Source organism: Kryptolebias marmoratus, linkage group LG2, assembly GCF_001649575.2.
Source record: "Kryptolebias marmoratus isolate JLee-2015 linkage group LG2, ASM164957v2, whole genome shotgun sequence".
Taxonomy (NCBI): Eukaryota; Metazoa; Chordata; class Actinopteri; order Cyprinodontiformes; family Rivulidae; genus Kryptolebias; species Kryptolebias marmoratus.
Genome location: NC_051431.1, coordinates 4920259 through 4937332, shown reverse-complemented (window position 1 = coordinate 4937332; position 17074 = coordinate 4920259). Strand labels below are relative to the sequence as shown.

Below are 17074 nucleotides of genomic sequence, written 5' to 3'. Positions count from 1 at the left end.
GTCACAGAGCTGCTGTGGGTGTTTCAAACTCATCTCGAACTCTTCATGATTTCGTCGAGGGCATCTTCAACCCATCTCAAGAGCACAAAGCTATATTTTGAAATCTTCACAAGAGCTTTCCTCTGACAGAAAATATATCCAAGTCTAAAAACCACTGACAAATAATAATGATTCAAATCTGCCTATCTTCATTGTAAAAGGGAACTAAAGCAGATTTAATCATAAACATGGCGGCAGCGTCCAACGTGGGGAAATAGCTGTGGTGGGTACAATGTGGGTGAAGGTGGGCAATGTGCATGACCTAGATTTCAGTTTTGCAAGCCATACCACAAAAACACGCCGTGATTTTTAAAAATTGTGGCAGCACAGCTGGCTGGTTGCAACATTTCAGCTATATGAGCATGCTAGTGCCATAAGTGAAGCTAAATGAAAAAAGTGATCATTTTAGTATCAGCTGACTTCATTTCTGCTTTATAGCTGATGAACTGATTGAACCCCAGATGATAACACTGGTAACACACACACACACACACACACACACTGATACTGTAGACACCAAGCACGATGGGTGCATCACTTTATCTCCCATCATTTTTGAACAGAGGTATATCTGAATTTATCAAAGTGCATTGGTTGGTTGTTTTTACAATTTAATCACAAGTTAGAAGACACATTCCCATGCAAGTTGAACTGTGTATTGAGCATCAATAACACACCTTATAAAAACTGAGATTTTTCTTTTTTACAGATGAGAACATGGATATCTTCATGTATTAATGGTAAAGTGAAAACTATCAGCAACATATATTTGACTCAGCTGTACATAAGGACTCCCAACAAGTGAAAACAGAATGCTTTAGTGTGTTCAAAAAGGAACAACATTTTCCTATAAAAACAAACAAGTTTCTAGTTGTTTTTTCTCTGCACTAATCAAATAAGGTTTAAGTAATTCTCATTTTGCTTGCGGATCGATATTTGTTTTCTGGTATTTTAGTTGATGTCCTAAAATAATAACCATCTCCTGAGCGGGATTTAATTTTCTTTCTCCAAATATTCAAGTAAAGTCACAAAAATGACATCAGACAGATGTGTGTTCTAATTAATTCATTTTTAAAACTGGTACCTATGTCAAAATTTCCTTCATGGCACATGAGTAAAAATGTGGGTTTTAGATGCAGCATAAGAACACATTTATTTCTTATAAACTGCTTTTTACCTCTTGTAATTTGTGTATTTTTAAGCTCCATTATGATGCTTCCTCTAGGGCTTTTTAATGGTTGAGAAAGGGCCTCATGTCTGTTGAGATTTCCTTTTTTCCTGAATGTTTTTGTTCTTTTAAATTCCACCCACACACTGAAATCCTGAAAGTAAGAGTGACCTGTTAGTTTGGAGAATATTTGATTTTTTGGGAAGAGGTTAAGGCTGCTTAAACTCAATCTAGTTCAATCCCCGAGGGTAATAAGCTAGACTGATGTGTGTCCCACAAGAAGGCATGAAAGCAGTGGGGTGGGACTTTAAACACAGCCTACAGAGTACTTAGTCCACTTGGCAGTGGGAGTCACTTTTTGCTCGATCCCTGAAGCGTTGCATTGTCTTTTTGAAAGGAGGCTCTTTGTGTTAACAGTATGAAGCTGCTCACATGATGAGCCCCAGTAATGTCACAGAGGCATTTTGATGCCTGGCAGTACTGTGAGGAGGATACTAAAACATTCATTGCAGATTTGGATGCTAGTAACATGAAATTACAGCATCAATTGCAGCGTCTTTGATATCCATCTCCCCAGAAGGCCTTGCATTAGCTTGCTTACAGTTCATTATAAGGCATAATTAAGGAAGGAATTCTTTGCTTTAGGCAGATTCAGACTTTTGGACACGTTCCCGACTGTCATGCTTCTCTGTCAGGCTCTGTCAGTTGGAGAAGGGTGTAGCTCAACACATCAGACGTGACCCAGTTAGAAAAGCTACACTTCTAGGACCTTAGAATGTGGATCCTACCCTGAGGAGGATATTCATACCCTTTGGCTTTGTTGTTTGCATCACAAGTTCTCCTCTTCATTTTACTCTTCTCTCCAATGGAGAGAATATTAATTCCTTCCTAAATTAAATGCCAAGCTATGCTTATAGACATGTCTGTAGAAGTGTTTGAAGACATTCATTTTTTAGCATGTTTTCCACAATTTTTTTTTATATGATTACTAAAATTCTACATTATAGGACTGAAAGATCTTTGCTCAGATTTTCCCTAAAGCTGACTTTACCAAGTCTTAATCCAATACTGTACTTACATTATTTTGCATTTTTTACAGCACAGGCTTGCAGATTACTTACCATAAGTACATTAAAGTTATTAAAATCAATGTCATCTTGTGCTTGACACCTCAGTAGTTTTACATTGCAGTGAAGATAACCTGTATTCATGGTGTTTCTTAAGTTGTTTTTTATCAACAAGAGAAAAAAAAGGTGTTTGTGTGTGTGTGTTTTAAAGTTTTTTATACATGTCAGGAAGCCATGTTGTGTTTGGAGGGAAGAATGTACTTTGGCTCCAACAGCTCCAAATGGCAACAAAAACTTATTTCCTCCATTACAGTGATGGGTTGGTCATCTAAAGCAATAAATCCACCTGTTCTGTAATCCTTTTTGCCTTTTGAAATAAAAACAATAATAACAAAACAAAGAAAAATGTTTCTGTCACTCACCTCTTTAAAAAGAACTTCAGCTGATGCAGCGCCCAGGTGGAGAGACGACAAAAAGTGATTGTTGTGGAGCTTAGCGTTGCATTAGCTTATGATCCACCCACTGCTGTTTGGTGGCAATTACTTAACTGCTGTCCTTTTGTATTTCTAAAATACTTTCATTCCGCAGACATGTTGGCACGTTGCATCACAACAGCTGCCATATTACGACTGCTGTATGGCAGCCATACTGCAGCACGACTGACGTAGCACCATAAACAGCAGGTCAGCAATAACAAAAGAAAGAGTGCTGCAGCTACTCTGATGCCAAACAAAGAAAAAATGGCTTGATTGGTACTCTGATCCCATACCTGCGATCAGATCAGGACATCAAAAGCTTTCTTTGATATAAGATGTTGTTAAACCTAGACTTTCACAGAAGAATTCTGAAAAATGGAGGCAGCCAAGTGATACCAGCAAAGTATAGCTAATGTCAGGAGATCCTGATACACAATAAATGCTCTGGATGCATGCACTGTTTTCACACTCTTATGCCTTTGATTACAAAAGGAGTGTTTCATGCTGTTTGGTGCTTCGGTTCCGGCTTCAGCTGATTAGCCTGCACCTGTGTGGCACATAAGTGGTTAAATTTCCAAAATTTATACAAGAAGCGTTTAAAAGTAATGGAGGAACTTCTTATTTTTCCCGAAGACTGTTGCTTGCCTTTCACTTGGACTTTTAAGAGGGAGTGAGCTTCTTGAGGTGGATGTAGGCGATTTATTCCAGGAAAAAGAGTAAAACAAAAAAAACATCCATGCCCCTGTGTAAAAAGTTATTGCTTCCCACATTTTCAGGAAATGTTCTCTATTAAAAGTTATTTGCTGCATACTAAGCTCATCCCATTTTCAGCTTGTGTGACTTCCTTGCACGGCTTATTGCTGCTTAGCTGTAGCCCTAACGCTCTTTTAGACCACTGCTTAATGAAGCAGGACTTAATTTTCCTCTTGTAATTGCTGTGTTTATTAATTGCTGGTTTTAGTAGGAAGCTGTGTGACAAATTAATAGTGTGATAAGATAAGAGCAGCTCTTAGCCGAATGCCTGTAGCAAAAGCGCTGAGCAGATCAATGAAACACAAACGGCTAGTTTCAGCCGGGGGCCACGCCTGGTGACTGATGGGTGGTCAAGGAAAGAAATGAGACTGTTGGAGGAAAGGGGCATGAGGCGAAGAGGACACACACACTGGGCACCATTCTGGGTTTAAATGTAGCCTTTTTTGATATAATTATGTAGTCAAAACTTTTAACGGTGTTTAAAGTGTTTACATTAATGATTAAAGTTGACTTAATCTTTTCACAGCTTTAATGTTTAAGTACTTTGTTAGCTCTTTGATTGTCAGATCTTCTTTTGCATTCCCACTGTTTCTCTCAAACTGGGACGGTGGAGCAAAACAGCATCTGCTTCATTTGATCTCATCCTGAAAGGAGTTTAATTCGCTCTGCTGCTTGTTGCTTCCCTTTGTAGTACACCTCACAACATTTTGGATTCCAATTTGCTTGAAAAACAATGACGGACAGTTATGTCTTTGCCCATGTCTGTCTGTGTGCGTGTCTGCCTGTTAGCAGAATATTTGCACATAAGATAGATGTGCACAGAGAGCCAGTCAACAGAACAGTCTTTACTCTGGTGCCAGAAATGATCTCATCAAACTTTGCTTTTAATTTAATAGCAACCTAACGTACAGTGGTGAAATATAAAATGTTCCAGCTCATAAATAGTCAGAGTTAGCAATAAACCAAGAAATATGTTACTGGTGCAACTCCAACTCAAATCTTTAAACATGTAAAAAGTGTTTAAAACAAACCTAGGATGCAGATATTGGAAACATATGCTATGGCCATTGTAAAAAAATAAATAATAAACTTAGCTGGCAGGCTAGGCAAAATTCTGAGAAAAATCTCAGAAATTCTGACGTTACTGTTATATATTCATGTGGAAAATCTGGATACTCTCATATGTTGGAAAGCCTTAAATTTGCAGGAAATAATGTCAAGTTTTTGACATTATTTTAGAGGGTTTTTTTATTTTAAATTTAAGAATTTAATCCTGCAAATTTTGAGTTTTTGTATCTCAAATTTATAACTTTACAATATCATCCAAAGATTTAAAGGATATCATAGTTTTACTCTATAAATCTTTGGATTTAATCATAGAAATCTGGCCTTTTTTCAAAATTAACACTTTCCATCACATTATATGACAATAATGTCAGAATATCCTAGATTTTTCTCAGAATTTTGCCCTGCCTGCCAGCTAGGTTTATTATTGTTTTTTAAGTGTTTAGAAAATTTGATTTAAAAAAAACATTGTGCACTTAAGTTGCTTATTTTGAAACCTTCTGCATAATTTCAGGAAATTAATTTAGACTTTTTTTAAAGTTGTTTTCAAACAGACTATTTGCTGTTTGTCTTGTCAGACGAAACATCCTGAGGCTTTCTTGTGAATACAACCAAATATCTGACTGTATGTAGCAGTTTGACCTTTTCTGGGGCTGATAGTTGTCCTTTTATTCACGTCAGAGTGAAGAAAGGGAAACAAATCCGGGGTTCTTTGTGTCTTTGATTTCCTGTGTTTGACATTGAAATTTCAAAGCTTACAAATTACTGAGAAACCTAAACTAAGCTGGATCCTCGGTGAGGTCATATGAGCCGCGTCTGTCAGTTTCTGCTCAGTGTTTTGCAGAAAACCTACACCAGCAGCTGTGCAGTAAAGTATTATTGATGGGAAATATTGACGTAGTAATAATAGAAAACTAATGAGTAGACTATTGGCTAAATGACACCATCCAGTCATTAGTTGCAGAATGTTTTTATATGCTTCACTGTGCACATCACATATCACACATTCTCCACATATTTTATAAATCCCTCATGTTTTTTTTTTTTTGCAGCCCCCCTCTGTCTAACCACCTTTCTCTTTTCAAATGAAACTTCAGATACTCATTGTGCTCATGAAAAAAAGAAAAGCGCCTCAGCTTTGCCAGCAGACGTGCCCACATCGCTGTGAGCTCCGGTAAAAGCGACTGTGTTGATCCAAGTTGGATAACAGACAGAATTGAAACATGATAAGAAAAGCTGGCCTGCATGCTAAACATGCTGATGTGTGCCTTGTGTTTCAAGTGAAGGAGCAGACATGCCACAACATGCAGACGTTCTTCTGTCGACAGACGAGGCAAACAGGCTCCAGAGGCTGATGTGACACTGGGAACTTGTGGTTATGGTTTTTGATTTTAAGCTCAGAAAAGCAAAACGGGGTGAATGCAAATACTGTCAGCCACACATTAATATTTTAACAGTATCAGTTTAAATTGGTCAGAATTACCCTTTTTTTTACTTTTTGTTCCAATTTGCTGGAAAAAAAATAAGAATAAAAGATAAAATTGGGTGTACAAAAACGTGGCACATGCCCTTTTCCATGCATAACTTGTATCAATAATGAAGTGACTATGGAAGTGTGTCCAGCCTTATGCCAGCTTCCTAGCTGCGTGTGCATGTTTCTACTTTTATTGGTCCATTGGCAACACTTACAGGGTATGCTGGGAAATTGGTAATAATGTGAAAACAAATATTCTACACACCAATGACACATGATGAACAAATAATGCATCCACATTTAAGCAATTACATGAGTCGATATTAAAGTATATGCAAAGTGGTTCAGAAAAACACCTTTAACACCAACGGCTTTCGCCTTATTAGAGGATATTGCCAATGGCGCAGTGTGAAGAGAGCAAGTATTTAGAGACCAAGAGGATTTTCTGACCCAAAATGACAACTGGCTCATCAGCCACTTTAGGTGTCCAAGGGCAATCCTGCGGTCGTCGTTCAAGCGCGACACGGAGAGGAGCGCAATTTGCAGCAAGAGCCGTTTTTCCTAATGTAATTGAAGTTATCAACTGTGCACACACTGCTAAAAAATGCGCCATCACAGGATGAATTTGTTTATGTTAACAGGAACCATTTTCATTCAGTCAATTTACAAATCATGTGTGATGTGTAAATGCAACTAGCCAACATTGTGAAAAGGTGGCCTGGTTCAACACATAATTCATTCATTCTAATGAAAAGCATAGTTAGGAACAGACTATGAGCTGGTATGATGTGGGATGGGGCTTCATGCTGAGGAAACACATTTATTTATCCTAATTTTGACTAAAAACTGTATATGGGTTGACTTCAGACCAGAAACAGAAAGTTGAAGCTGGAACAGAACCAGTTTCCCTGTCAGCTGGTTCTCGTGAAGGTTTTAAGCTCCGCCCCTGCCATGTAAGTTAACAGGAAGTTGTACTTATTAAAAAATAAAGCCCAGGTCAGTTGTTGACTTCTATTGTTTCATGTAGTTCTTACCTTGCTGCTGATGTGTCACCATGATAGTGAGCAGGGTGTAGGCAGGACTTCAACTCCACATCACCAGACGCCAATTCTAAAAATACAACATGGCAGTTTCTGTAAACCAGTTTCTGCTGGCTTCAGTTCCCAACAACAAGAGAATGTGGGAACCCCTTGTTCTCTCAGTATGTCTATGATATTAACCCCCTTAATGCGGATCGAGCCATATGTCCCCAAACATACTGTCTTTATGGCACCATTGCTAATAAGCTGTTGAAGTGAGTGACTTTTAGCTTTTTTTCTGGTTAAACTCCAGTTTCAGAGCATTCTACCAAGCCCTGAGTGCCTCTGTGTTTACAGTAGCTATGTCAATAAACTCGAGTAAAGTTTGAAATGCCTCGGCCTCAGAAGTGTGCTCCCGGCATCTCTCGTGGTTTTTGAGGAGAGAAGCCTCACACGTGCAGGGCATATTGGTCTATTTAAATGGAGGCGTGTCAAGGGAGGTGTCTCATGTGCACTCAGCTCCTCATTGATCCTGCTTGGATTTATGCATACGGTTTCATACATCTGCACTTTTCTCTTGCCTATCCCGTTTTCTAAATTTAAGTGTATGCCATGTTTCAGTAGTCTTTGTACATGAGGCCCCAGGTGACGTTCCTCTCACATTTTCATGCCTCTTTTAGGTGATCCTCCAAGCCCAAAAGGGAATGTCTTACATTAATCCAGCTCATTCAAGCCCATCCCCTTTCCAATTCCCTTGCCACCAAAATTCTCTCCAGCATTAGCAACAGCCCTTTCCCCCCCACCCTCCGGTGCCCTCTCTGGCCTCCTGAATGATAACCTTGAATAGTATTGTCTCGGGGTATGAAGGAGAGTAAAAGAAATTCCTTGACAGAGAGCATGAAGGCTTAACAAAAGGCATCAGCACTCCGCAAATCAGCACTCTGGGATATGAAAAAAGGGCAGTTTTTCATTCAGGTAAAAAGCTTTGACAGAAGAAAAAAAAAAGAATGGGGACCAATAGCTCAGCCCTCGTGGAATAAAACTTTTCTCCGTGTGCCTTTTTAAACCATTGAAAATCCCCTCTCAAACTTAGCTCAGCTGCGTGATGAAATCTGAGGCAACAAGAGGCTGAATAAAGATTTCTACATCAGAGCAGAACTCATAGATTGAGTGTTGGATACGTAGGACTGGTGGTATTGAGTTGAGTCCATTTAACCCACCTCCTACTCTCGCTATCTCTGTTCATACAAGAGTCTTTCTTTGGAGCCATTAGACTTGAGATAGTTCTGATAATGACCACGTGGAGATCAATTGCAACTCGATCCGTGAACAAGCTGCCCTGCCTCATGGATTCCGCACCACACCGCACTCCATCTGACCCTTTCCTCTTCATCCTCCTCCCCTCTTCCACTGAACGTCATCAAACATCAGTTGGCTGCCATGGCAACGGAAGCGAAACTCCAAAATGCGGCAGAAAAAAATCGTTAAAGGCAAAACGCCTGCAAGAGAAACAAACAGTCCTCCCAGGTCTGTGTTGAAAAAGCAGCTTTTGAAGTCCCCAAAAAGCTGAAGGCACCTTAAACTTTCAACTAAAAGTGCGATTGATGCGTCTTAAAGAAAACTAGTTCTTTGGATTTCCTTATAAACTTTGAGAAAGGTGACTGGTGTTGGAAGATTTTACACATTCCTTTTTTCCTACGTGTCATGGAGCTGCTGCGCTGCCTCTAAAGCAGCCCTCTCTTGAATTCCCCCAACTATCCTTTTGGCGGCTCGGTGGAGTCTTGCAACAATTTCATCATGAGACGACCATCTGCTCAGAGCAAAATTAAGTTGTTCGTGTCATCTGAAAGACGGGGATTTCCTGCACTTTGGGAAAAGAAAAGAAAGACGTCAAAGATCTTAATTGTCAGCACTTAAGAGACTAAGTTCAAACTTTGAAATCATTTCAACAAATTCACTTTGCGTCAAAAAGATGATGAAGATATTAAGTCTAAATTTTAACCTGTTTTCAGGCCATGAAATTCTCTTTGTTGATGGAACATTATGCCCTTATTAAAATTTTCGATTATTTTAGCCCTCTCACTAATTTATATTGCAGTGTTCAGCTATGTGAACCCATTTATGCAAATAAGTAAATAAATAAATAAATGCATGATATACAACCCCAATTGCGAAAAAGTTGGGACCTTCTGTAAAATGTAATAAAAACAGAATTCAGTGATTTGCAAACCTCATAAACTCATTATTTATTCACAGTAGAACATAGTAAACACATCAAATATTAAAACTAAGAAATAAAGTAATTTTAATTATTTGCCAGCAACCCATCTCTAAAAAGTTGGGACAGGGCCATGTTTACCACCATGAAGCATCTCATCTTCTTTTACCGACAGTCTGTAAACATCTAGGACCCGAGGAGAGCAGCTGCTGGAGTCTTTGGAGGGAATGTTGTCCCATTTTGCTTTGATTTCATTTTGTTTGTTTGAGACGTGTTGTTGCTATATAATTCAAAATTACCTTTTTTTTTTTTTTCAAAGAATACGGTACAGTTTCTTACTTTAAACATTTGATTGTTTACTGTGTATATGGGTTAATGAGATTTGCTAATCCTTTCATTTCATTCTGTTTTCATTTACCCCAAATTTTCAGAACTGGGGTTGTAGCGTTGGGCTTGTAATAGCAGTGTTCAGTTGCTTTTAAGCGGAATCACAATGTATTAAAACCAAAAGAAAAAAGTGACATATTTCCAAAGCAGGCACAGGGAAAAACATCATTCAGACGGAGCTCATTTGTAGTCTGTGATAGGAGGGTCACCATCCCGCTTGCGATAGCTGACAAGCACATGTGAAATGATACAAATCCCTTGCGTCTGTTTGTGCAAACTGTGGCGTATTGGTGTCATCTTTGGTAATAAGAAGGACGTGAAGTATCTCTCCCCAGCAGCATGCATGCAGAATCAGAGCCTAAAGGTAGTTGCTTCTGAGAGCACCACATGTTTTTCAACAACTCAGCTCACAAACATGTTGTGAAAGAACGTCTTACACTCTCAGTAATCTTTTTTTCCCCACATCCCAGTCTCCAGCCTCCCCACCTCCAGTTTTCAATAACCCACATAGTGAGTGTGGAGGATGGGATTTGATGGAATTAACCATTCCAGAAAAAATAAATAAATCAAATAAATAAAAGCTAAAAGAGAGGAGTGTGGGACCACATTTGCTAATGTGGTTCAGACCTGTTCAGACCTGAATTACACCTTAACGATTTGTTCATATTTTTATTCATCTGCCCCCGCAGCGATTTGTCTGTCTTAATAGTGTCATGGTGAAAGGAAAGTGCTCACATTGATTTCACCCACTTAAAATGATGCAGGTTCTGTGAGTTCATTCTCAAAAACAATGGGAAAATGTGACAATTCATAGCCCAGCCTCATCAGATGCACAATAAAAAGTCAACCCCTGTCTTTGTTGTGGCAAAAAATCCCCCCCTGCTTGTAAATGTAGAGCAGTGTTGGGATGTAAGAGTCGTCCTCATTATCTGACCTGATCTGGAAACTATGTTGTAAAAGTTTGTTTTCTCTTTCCCATTCTTTTCTTCAGTGCTCTCAGAGCAGAGCAACTTTGTGGTTTTGATTGTTTTTGGCAGTCTGTGAACCTTGATATTTTAAACAAAAACATTCCTCATCGGTAAGAGGAAATATAATGTCATATCTTTGTAAAACAGAGCCACATGTTTTTTTCCCCTCCCCATTTTTCTGCAAAGAAATTCAATTTGATTACATGCTGCTGCATCGCTGCCTTATGCTTGAAAGGGAATTTTAGAATTTGTTTAATATTAATCATGAATATATAACCGTGTTGGCATGCTTTACAGTCTTTACTGTTACAAATCCGAACCAAAACACAATGAATAAAATTATATAACTCAAAATATGCAAATTCCTGTGTGTGCTCCTAAATGCAGTTTTGCACTTCACAGATTAATGGGTGTTTAAGTTCATCAGGGTAACCAAGTGTCTGCTCGAAAAAAATTTACATCTTCTGCTCCTGTTTTACTTTTACTGCACAGCTCAGCCAGAATAGGTCATTTCTGGGGGGAGAAGCAGACTTTTATCTGAAATTCTCCTAAAAGTCTGAGGAGAAATGGGTGAGTTGTTGCATATATGAATATCTCGGATCCTTTCTGATATTCAGCTGAAATGACAAAGACTTTGCCAGGAGCTTTCCCTGTTCAGAAACAGATAAATTTGTCGGTACCCTTCTGCAATCAAACAAACACAACTATCTCTGAAATAATTTGAAACTGACAAAGGTTTAAAGGTGTCCTTCATTAGTTAACACAAGTCAGACTTTGCTTTTGATTATTGATTTAGTTGAATATTTCAAATAATTAGAGAAATAACATTTTCTTTGAAAGTACAGTGAAGCTGATTGCTGAATAACTTTGCTGATATTTACTAAAGAAGCTGAAACTGAGTTGTTAAGGCTAAAAGAACAACAAAACACCTGCTTAAAAACGAAAAGCAGCAAAAGGCTAGGTAAATGCTAAATTAAGCAAAAGACTGCTTCAAAGTTTAAAGCAGCAAAACAGTAGCTAGAAGCTAAAAGTAGCAAAAGGCTGTCTGAAAGCTAAAAGTAGCAGAATGGTAGCTAAAATCCAAACAGACAAACATAGCAGCTAAGCTGACGCACATTTTTAAAAGAATCAGGGTTTTTAAGGAATTGAAGAGATCTTGATGTATTTCTGTGGGGAAGTATAAGTAAATATTTTCAAATGTTGTAAAATAAACAACAAACTATTTCTTTTCACATTTTTTGTTTGCTTTATCCCAAGCTAAGGGCATGCAGATATACTTTAGACAATTGCTTTTAACTGAATGACTTTTAAGGAGAAATGAAGCGTGGTCTCAATGAGCTGAAAGGGCACCAACAAATTCGTCTGTGTCTCCTCCATTCCCCCATTCTCATCAGTATGCCAGAGTTTCACTGAATTGATTTTCTACCAGCAATACCAAAGTCAGCCGCTCTGTTTTTCTCCCAGAACAGCATCAGTGAAATCCGCTGTCCTTTTGACTTTGACGGGGGGAAAACACAGATGTCTTTTTCACTTTTCCCACTCCACCTCAGACGTTAGCCAGTTTGTCCAGCCCGTTTCCATTAGCATGTGGATTAATTCCCACTTGTTATCAAGTGTAGATGTAATAAGGCAGCCCTGGATGGTAGGGCTAATCACTTTGGCAGGCGGTGCTTTCTTGCCGTCTTTTTTGCTCGGCTGCCATCCTCATATCCCAAAACTGATAGCAGGGCAGACGCATCAGAGAGGATTAAGCTAATGTGATGGCAGAGCCACCTACCAGGGGCCCCCACAGGATAATTTTAAGAGACAGTCCTTGACATTCAGGGAATAACTTGTCAAGACCTGGCTACAGGCAAATATTGAGGATATTAATCCTTAATGTAATGGCCTTGACTGGAATTTGCTCTTGTCTTTGGGAGCAGCTTTAAGCGCAGTCATAAGTCTCCTTAATCACTGACATAAAGCAGTCCCTCAAGGATTCTCCTGAGTTTTACAGTAATTATTGCACACCAAAAATGCTCCTGTTTTTCACTCTTGCCTGCGTGAAAAATTGCCAAGCTATTTGCATAATGTTTGTTGTTAATTTGCAGGAGTTTTATGATACGCTGGCAGTGAAGCTCTTTGTTTTGTTGCAGGGAAAAAAAAAAAGTGAAGATGTGTAAAATCACAATCCGTATCATTTTACAAAGTATTGTTTGCCTTGAGGTGAAACTGCTTCGTCTCTGCCTCTATTTCAGCTGTTTAAGTCACACCTTTGTCTTTTTGACGGCTTTAATTAAAGCACAAGGAAAGAATCCACAGATTTAATCGAGTTCTGCTTGATAGATATCAGGATGTAACACTGATACTAAAAAACAGAACAACTAAAACATGCGGGTGTGCGTTTTTACTCACACTGATTAAAAGATTCTTAAATAAAAGGTTTTCTTAAAGGAATGCATATCACCCACCGCCTTTCATGCCAGAGTTTTAGATTAAGATTATCTTCTCTTGAGAAATGATGGAGTTACTGTATAACCATTATGGTCAAATGTTGAAAATAATGCATTGCTCAGTCTCATGCAATACGGCGAGGTGTCACACTCAGAGTATGTGCTGTAAATGACTCTCAGCTACTGCCACGTGGAATTTTAGCTTAGCATCTGTAAAATTGACTTAGTTTTGTCCATTTTTGTGTTGTCTAATATCAATTATCTGTGGCAGCCATGTTGAACTGGATTGAATTCGAAGTTGTATCAGTTGTAGATGTACATCAAATGATTACTTTGTGCCAGTTTAATAAAAATTCCTCCAGTGGTTCATGAGATATTTTGGTAGCAGATAGACACAGGCAAAAACATTATCTTCCTTCTTTCCCTTTCTGTAATGGGCGATAATTGTGAAAAACCACAGAGACCATCCGTGAAACAATTCTTTAAAGAGCCTAACGATGAGAGGTTGTCCTTGCTGCAGGTTTTCTCCTGTCAGCTTCTGGCCATGTTTTTGTGATGAGTTGTTTTTCTGCAATTCCCTGACCGTTCTTCTTAATCTCGTCCTCAGGTCTGCTCATCGGGTCCGGCTGCGCGCTCTATCCACTGGGATGGGACAGTGAGGAAGTACAACAAACCTGCAACAACAGCTCAGACCAGTTCAAGCTGGGTAAGATGTTTGTTAAAGAGCCTGCGTCACACACAGACGCCCGAACACACAGGTCCAAACTACACACGTTTCATGAAATTTGTTTTGCTGGATGTTTTGTTCCCAGAGAAGAAGAATCCACAAGAGGGAGTTTTATTGGAATCCATGACAATATGTCTTTTCTGAGAACTGACACACATCTTTCATGCTGTCATCAAGCTGTGATTTCTTGGCATTTAAAATGCACAATAAAGACTCATCTGATCCTCCAGTAGCTGCTGGTTCTATCTATAAATATGTGCTGAGAATAACTAGGAGCTGGGTTTGTGCTCTGTATGCAGCTGGCGTTAACAGGACTACCTCACAGACAGTAATATGCTACTTTATCAGGCACCAGGGAGATGGAAGAGCTTTTCATCTCCCAGCTGCTGCTATTTTTGATGCTAATCAAATAGTGTTCAATGTTTTTCTTCATTTAAATATTTTATTAAAAAACACAATATCAGCAAACTTCGGATAGGAAAAGAAAAGAAAGAAATTATTTAGTGTTATTAAATGTGATAAAGTGAAAAAAGTTCTATTTGAGTTTTCTTATTAGTGTGGCTGCTATGTGGGATCAGAACTGACATTTAAAACTTTAATTATCATCAGTAAATGTATTTTTTTTAGTAGAAACATTTTGTCCAAATGGTAAATCTGTGAGGCTGTTTTGTTCAAACCACAAAATATCAATATCATTTATTATAAACTATCATTATCCACAGCTATGTTCATTTTAAACTGAACTACAAAAGTTTGGATTGTTGCAGAAAGTGGATGCTGAGTGCTGAATGTCTGCTGAAATTTACTGAAGCTGAAACTATCAGAACAGAGGCTCGAATGAGCAAAACAGTAGCTAAAAGCTAATATCAGCAAAACCATATCTAAAATTTTAATTTTGCTAAATTGTAGCTAAAAGCTAAAAACAACAAACCCATAACTAAAACTAAAATGAACAAAACTGTAGCAAATAGCTTATTAGCAGCACCTTAACTGAAAGCTGAAATCAGCAAAATAATACCTAAAAGCTAAAATGAGCAAAATTATAGCTAAGAACTGAAAAGTAGCAAAACTATAGCCAAAAGCTAAAATGAACAAAATGCTAAAAGTAGCATAAGAAGACAAAAATAGAGCCAGTTTGCTGAAGTACGTGTTAAATAGAACAATGTTTTGAAGATATTTCTGTGTGGAAAATCTGTGTAAATAAAGTTAAAAATTTTGAAAAGTACAAAAATTCCAAAAGGTCAAAGTCCTGACTCACTATTCCTGATCGAGCTGAACGTTTTGATATTTGAATGGTTGAAATGGCACAAATTATGCAGAAGTTGTTGGACTCTAAGAAACACAGAAGAAAGTGGAAACAGGAAAACGATGGTGTGAATGCTGACTCAGCGTTCACACAACAAACTGGGCTGAGTCACCAGAGAATCACCAGACAGTGAAAAAACACATTTTTGGACTATTTAAAAGAAAACTCACCATTTTCTTGGGATGTTTTATCCAACAGACTAAACCTTTTCAGCCTCTAGACTCCCACAAACATGTTTTTGTTTTTGCTTTATAAGAAAAGTAAACCCTCCTTGCGATGATATGCTGTGTAAGTTAATTCCTACATGCAGTGGTATGCTGACGCCTGGAACAGTTTAATCTCTATTTCTGCCCTAATTTTTGTTTTATATTTTTTATTATTAGAAATGGCCTGTCAAGCATTCAATACCAGCAGTGACATGTCGGACTCCTCTGCCATATTCTGTCCGATGAAAAACAGCAGCAGTATTTTCACACTCTCACTTCTGATGACAGGAGGCAGATAGCATCAGCTACAGAGGAGCAGCAGACTTTGCAGTCTGTACTAGCCTACAGCATTATGCATTTAAAGTGAACAAACACGTTACTACAGCACAACTATTCCATCACCTTTTAAGTCAACAAGCCTTTAGTCTTTTTTAAACTGCCTCATGAAAGCTGCAGATATGTGGGGAACAAACTATTAGTGATATTATTCTTGTCATGTAAGGAAACCAATAGACCTGATGAGCTACAAGTGACTTGATTAGAGCACAACCTGCCCTACTTTACTTCAGATTGGCTGATTACATCATTATTTTTAAACCTAAGCAGCATATTGAGTGATGCCAACGAGTGGCAGTCAGTGGCATTACACCTGTATTAGTGATTTATTTCAGAAGGACCTATAACAATCCAGTGCTTATTCAATTAGAGGAATGTGTATTTGGTCCAGTGGTTCAGGAATTAACCACTCACAAACAGATATGAGGAAAAACATTATTGCACCACCTTCGCTTCTAAATGGCAGGTGATAATTAAATATAAATGTGTATTTCACGATTATATATAATGTGTATTCCATATCCCTTTTTTATTCCTGCAGTACACCACTTCTCTATGTGACTATTTTTGTCCTTCTACATAAGAAAAAAAGGTTTTGCGCAATTGAACACGAATCAATATATTTTATTTTGTGAAAGTTTCACTAACTGCCATGGGACTCTGTTGTTTTGTTTGTAATTCCTGTGACATATTACCCAGAAAAGATGGATGAGAGATCAGAAAACACTGACAACAAGACAAAAATAAAACAAGTATGTGCCAGTTCTGTTACTATAAATCACAACAACACAAGTTTACAACCAAGTGTGTGAAGAACTGTGCAAATACCAGAGAAACATGTTTGGGTCTTCGACATGTTTCCGTCCTGTGAGTTATAACTTCATGCAGATTAAAGCGGCTAATTTATCAAATTAGATACAGCAGGACCTTCAAATTAGCATAATTTGGAAAGATTTAATTTCCTACATATATAATCACTGACACTGTTATCACAAGTAATTACATTCCATATCCAGTTTCATTTTCTGATTTTTCCTCATTGTTGATAAGTTTGTTTCCATCCGTGTGCCGTTTACCACTCCCATCAAATTAAATTTTCTGGAGCTACGGCCGAGTTCTCGTTAGCGCCATATCAAGCTGGTGATTTTCTCTCTGTCGAGCAGCGGATTTCCCACAAATGATGTGTTTGCCACGTGTGAACTTCCGCTTCATTAATTCATGTCTCATTTATTAACCATGAGCAGAAAAGTCCACACTTGACAACTTGGAATGGTGTTGTAGATCACAAATAATGAGTGTGTTTAATTTAAGGATCATCAAACATGAAAAGAATAAAAATAATCCAAATTATTGCTTTTTAATTGCCTGCCGCCAAAAAATGTTTTATTCTGCGTCTGTGTCAGTCTGTTGCCAAAATATCTCATGAACCACTG

General features: G+C 38.2%; 1 protein-coding gene across 1 annotated transcript in view; it reads left to right on the top strand.

Annotated features, from left to right (window-relative positions):
• lhfpl6 (LHFPL tetraspan subfamily member 6) overlaps positions 1-17074 on the top strand; it is a 56995-nt gene that overhangs the window by 36954 nt on the left and 2967 nt on the right. The window contains exon 3 of the mRNA XM_017416263.3: positions 13674-13772. Coding sequence (XP_017271752.1) covers positions 13674-13772 — 99 coding nt within the window. The remainder of the gene's footprint in view (positions 1-13673; positions 13773-17074) is intronic.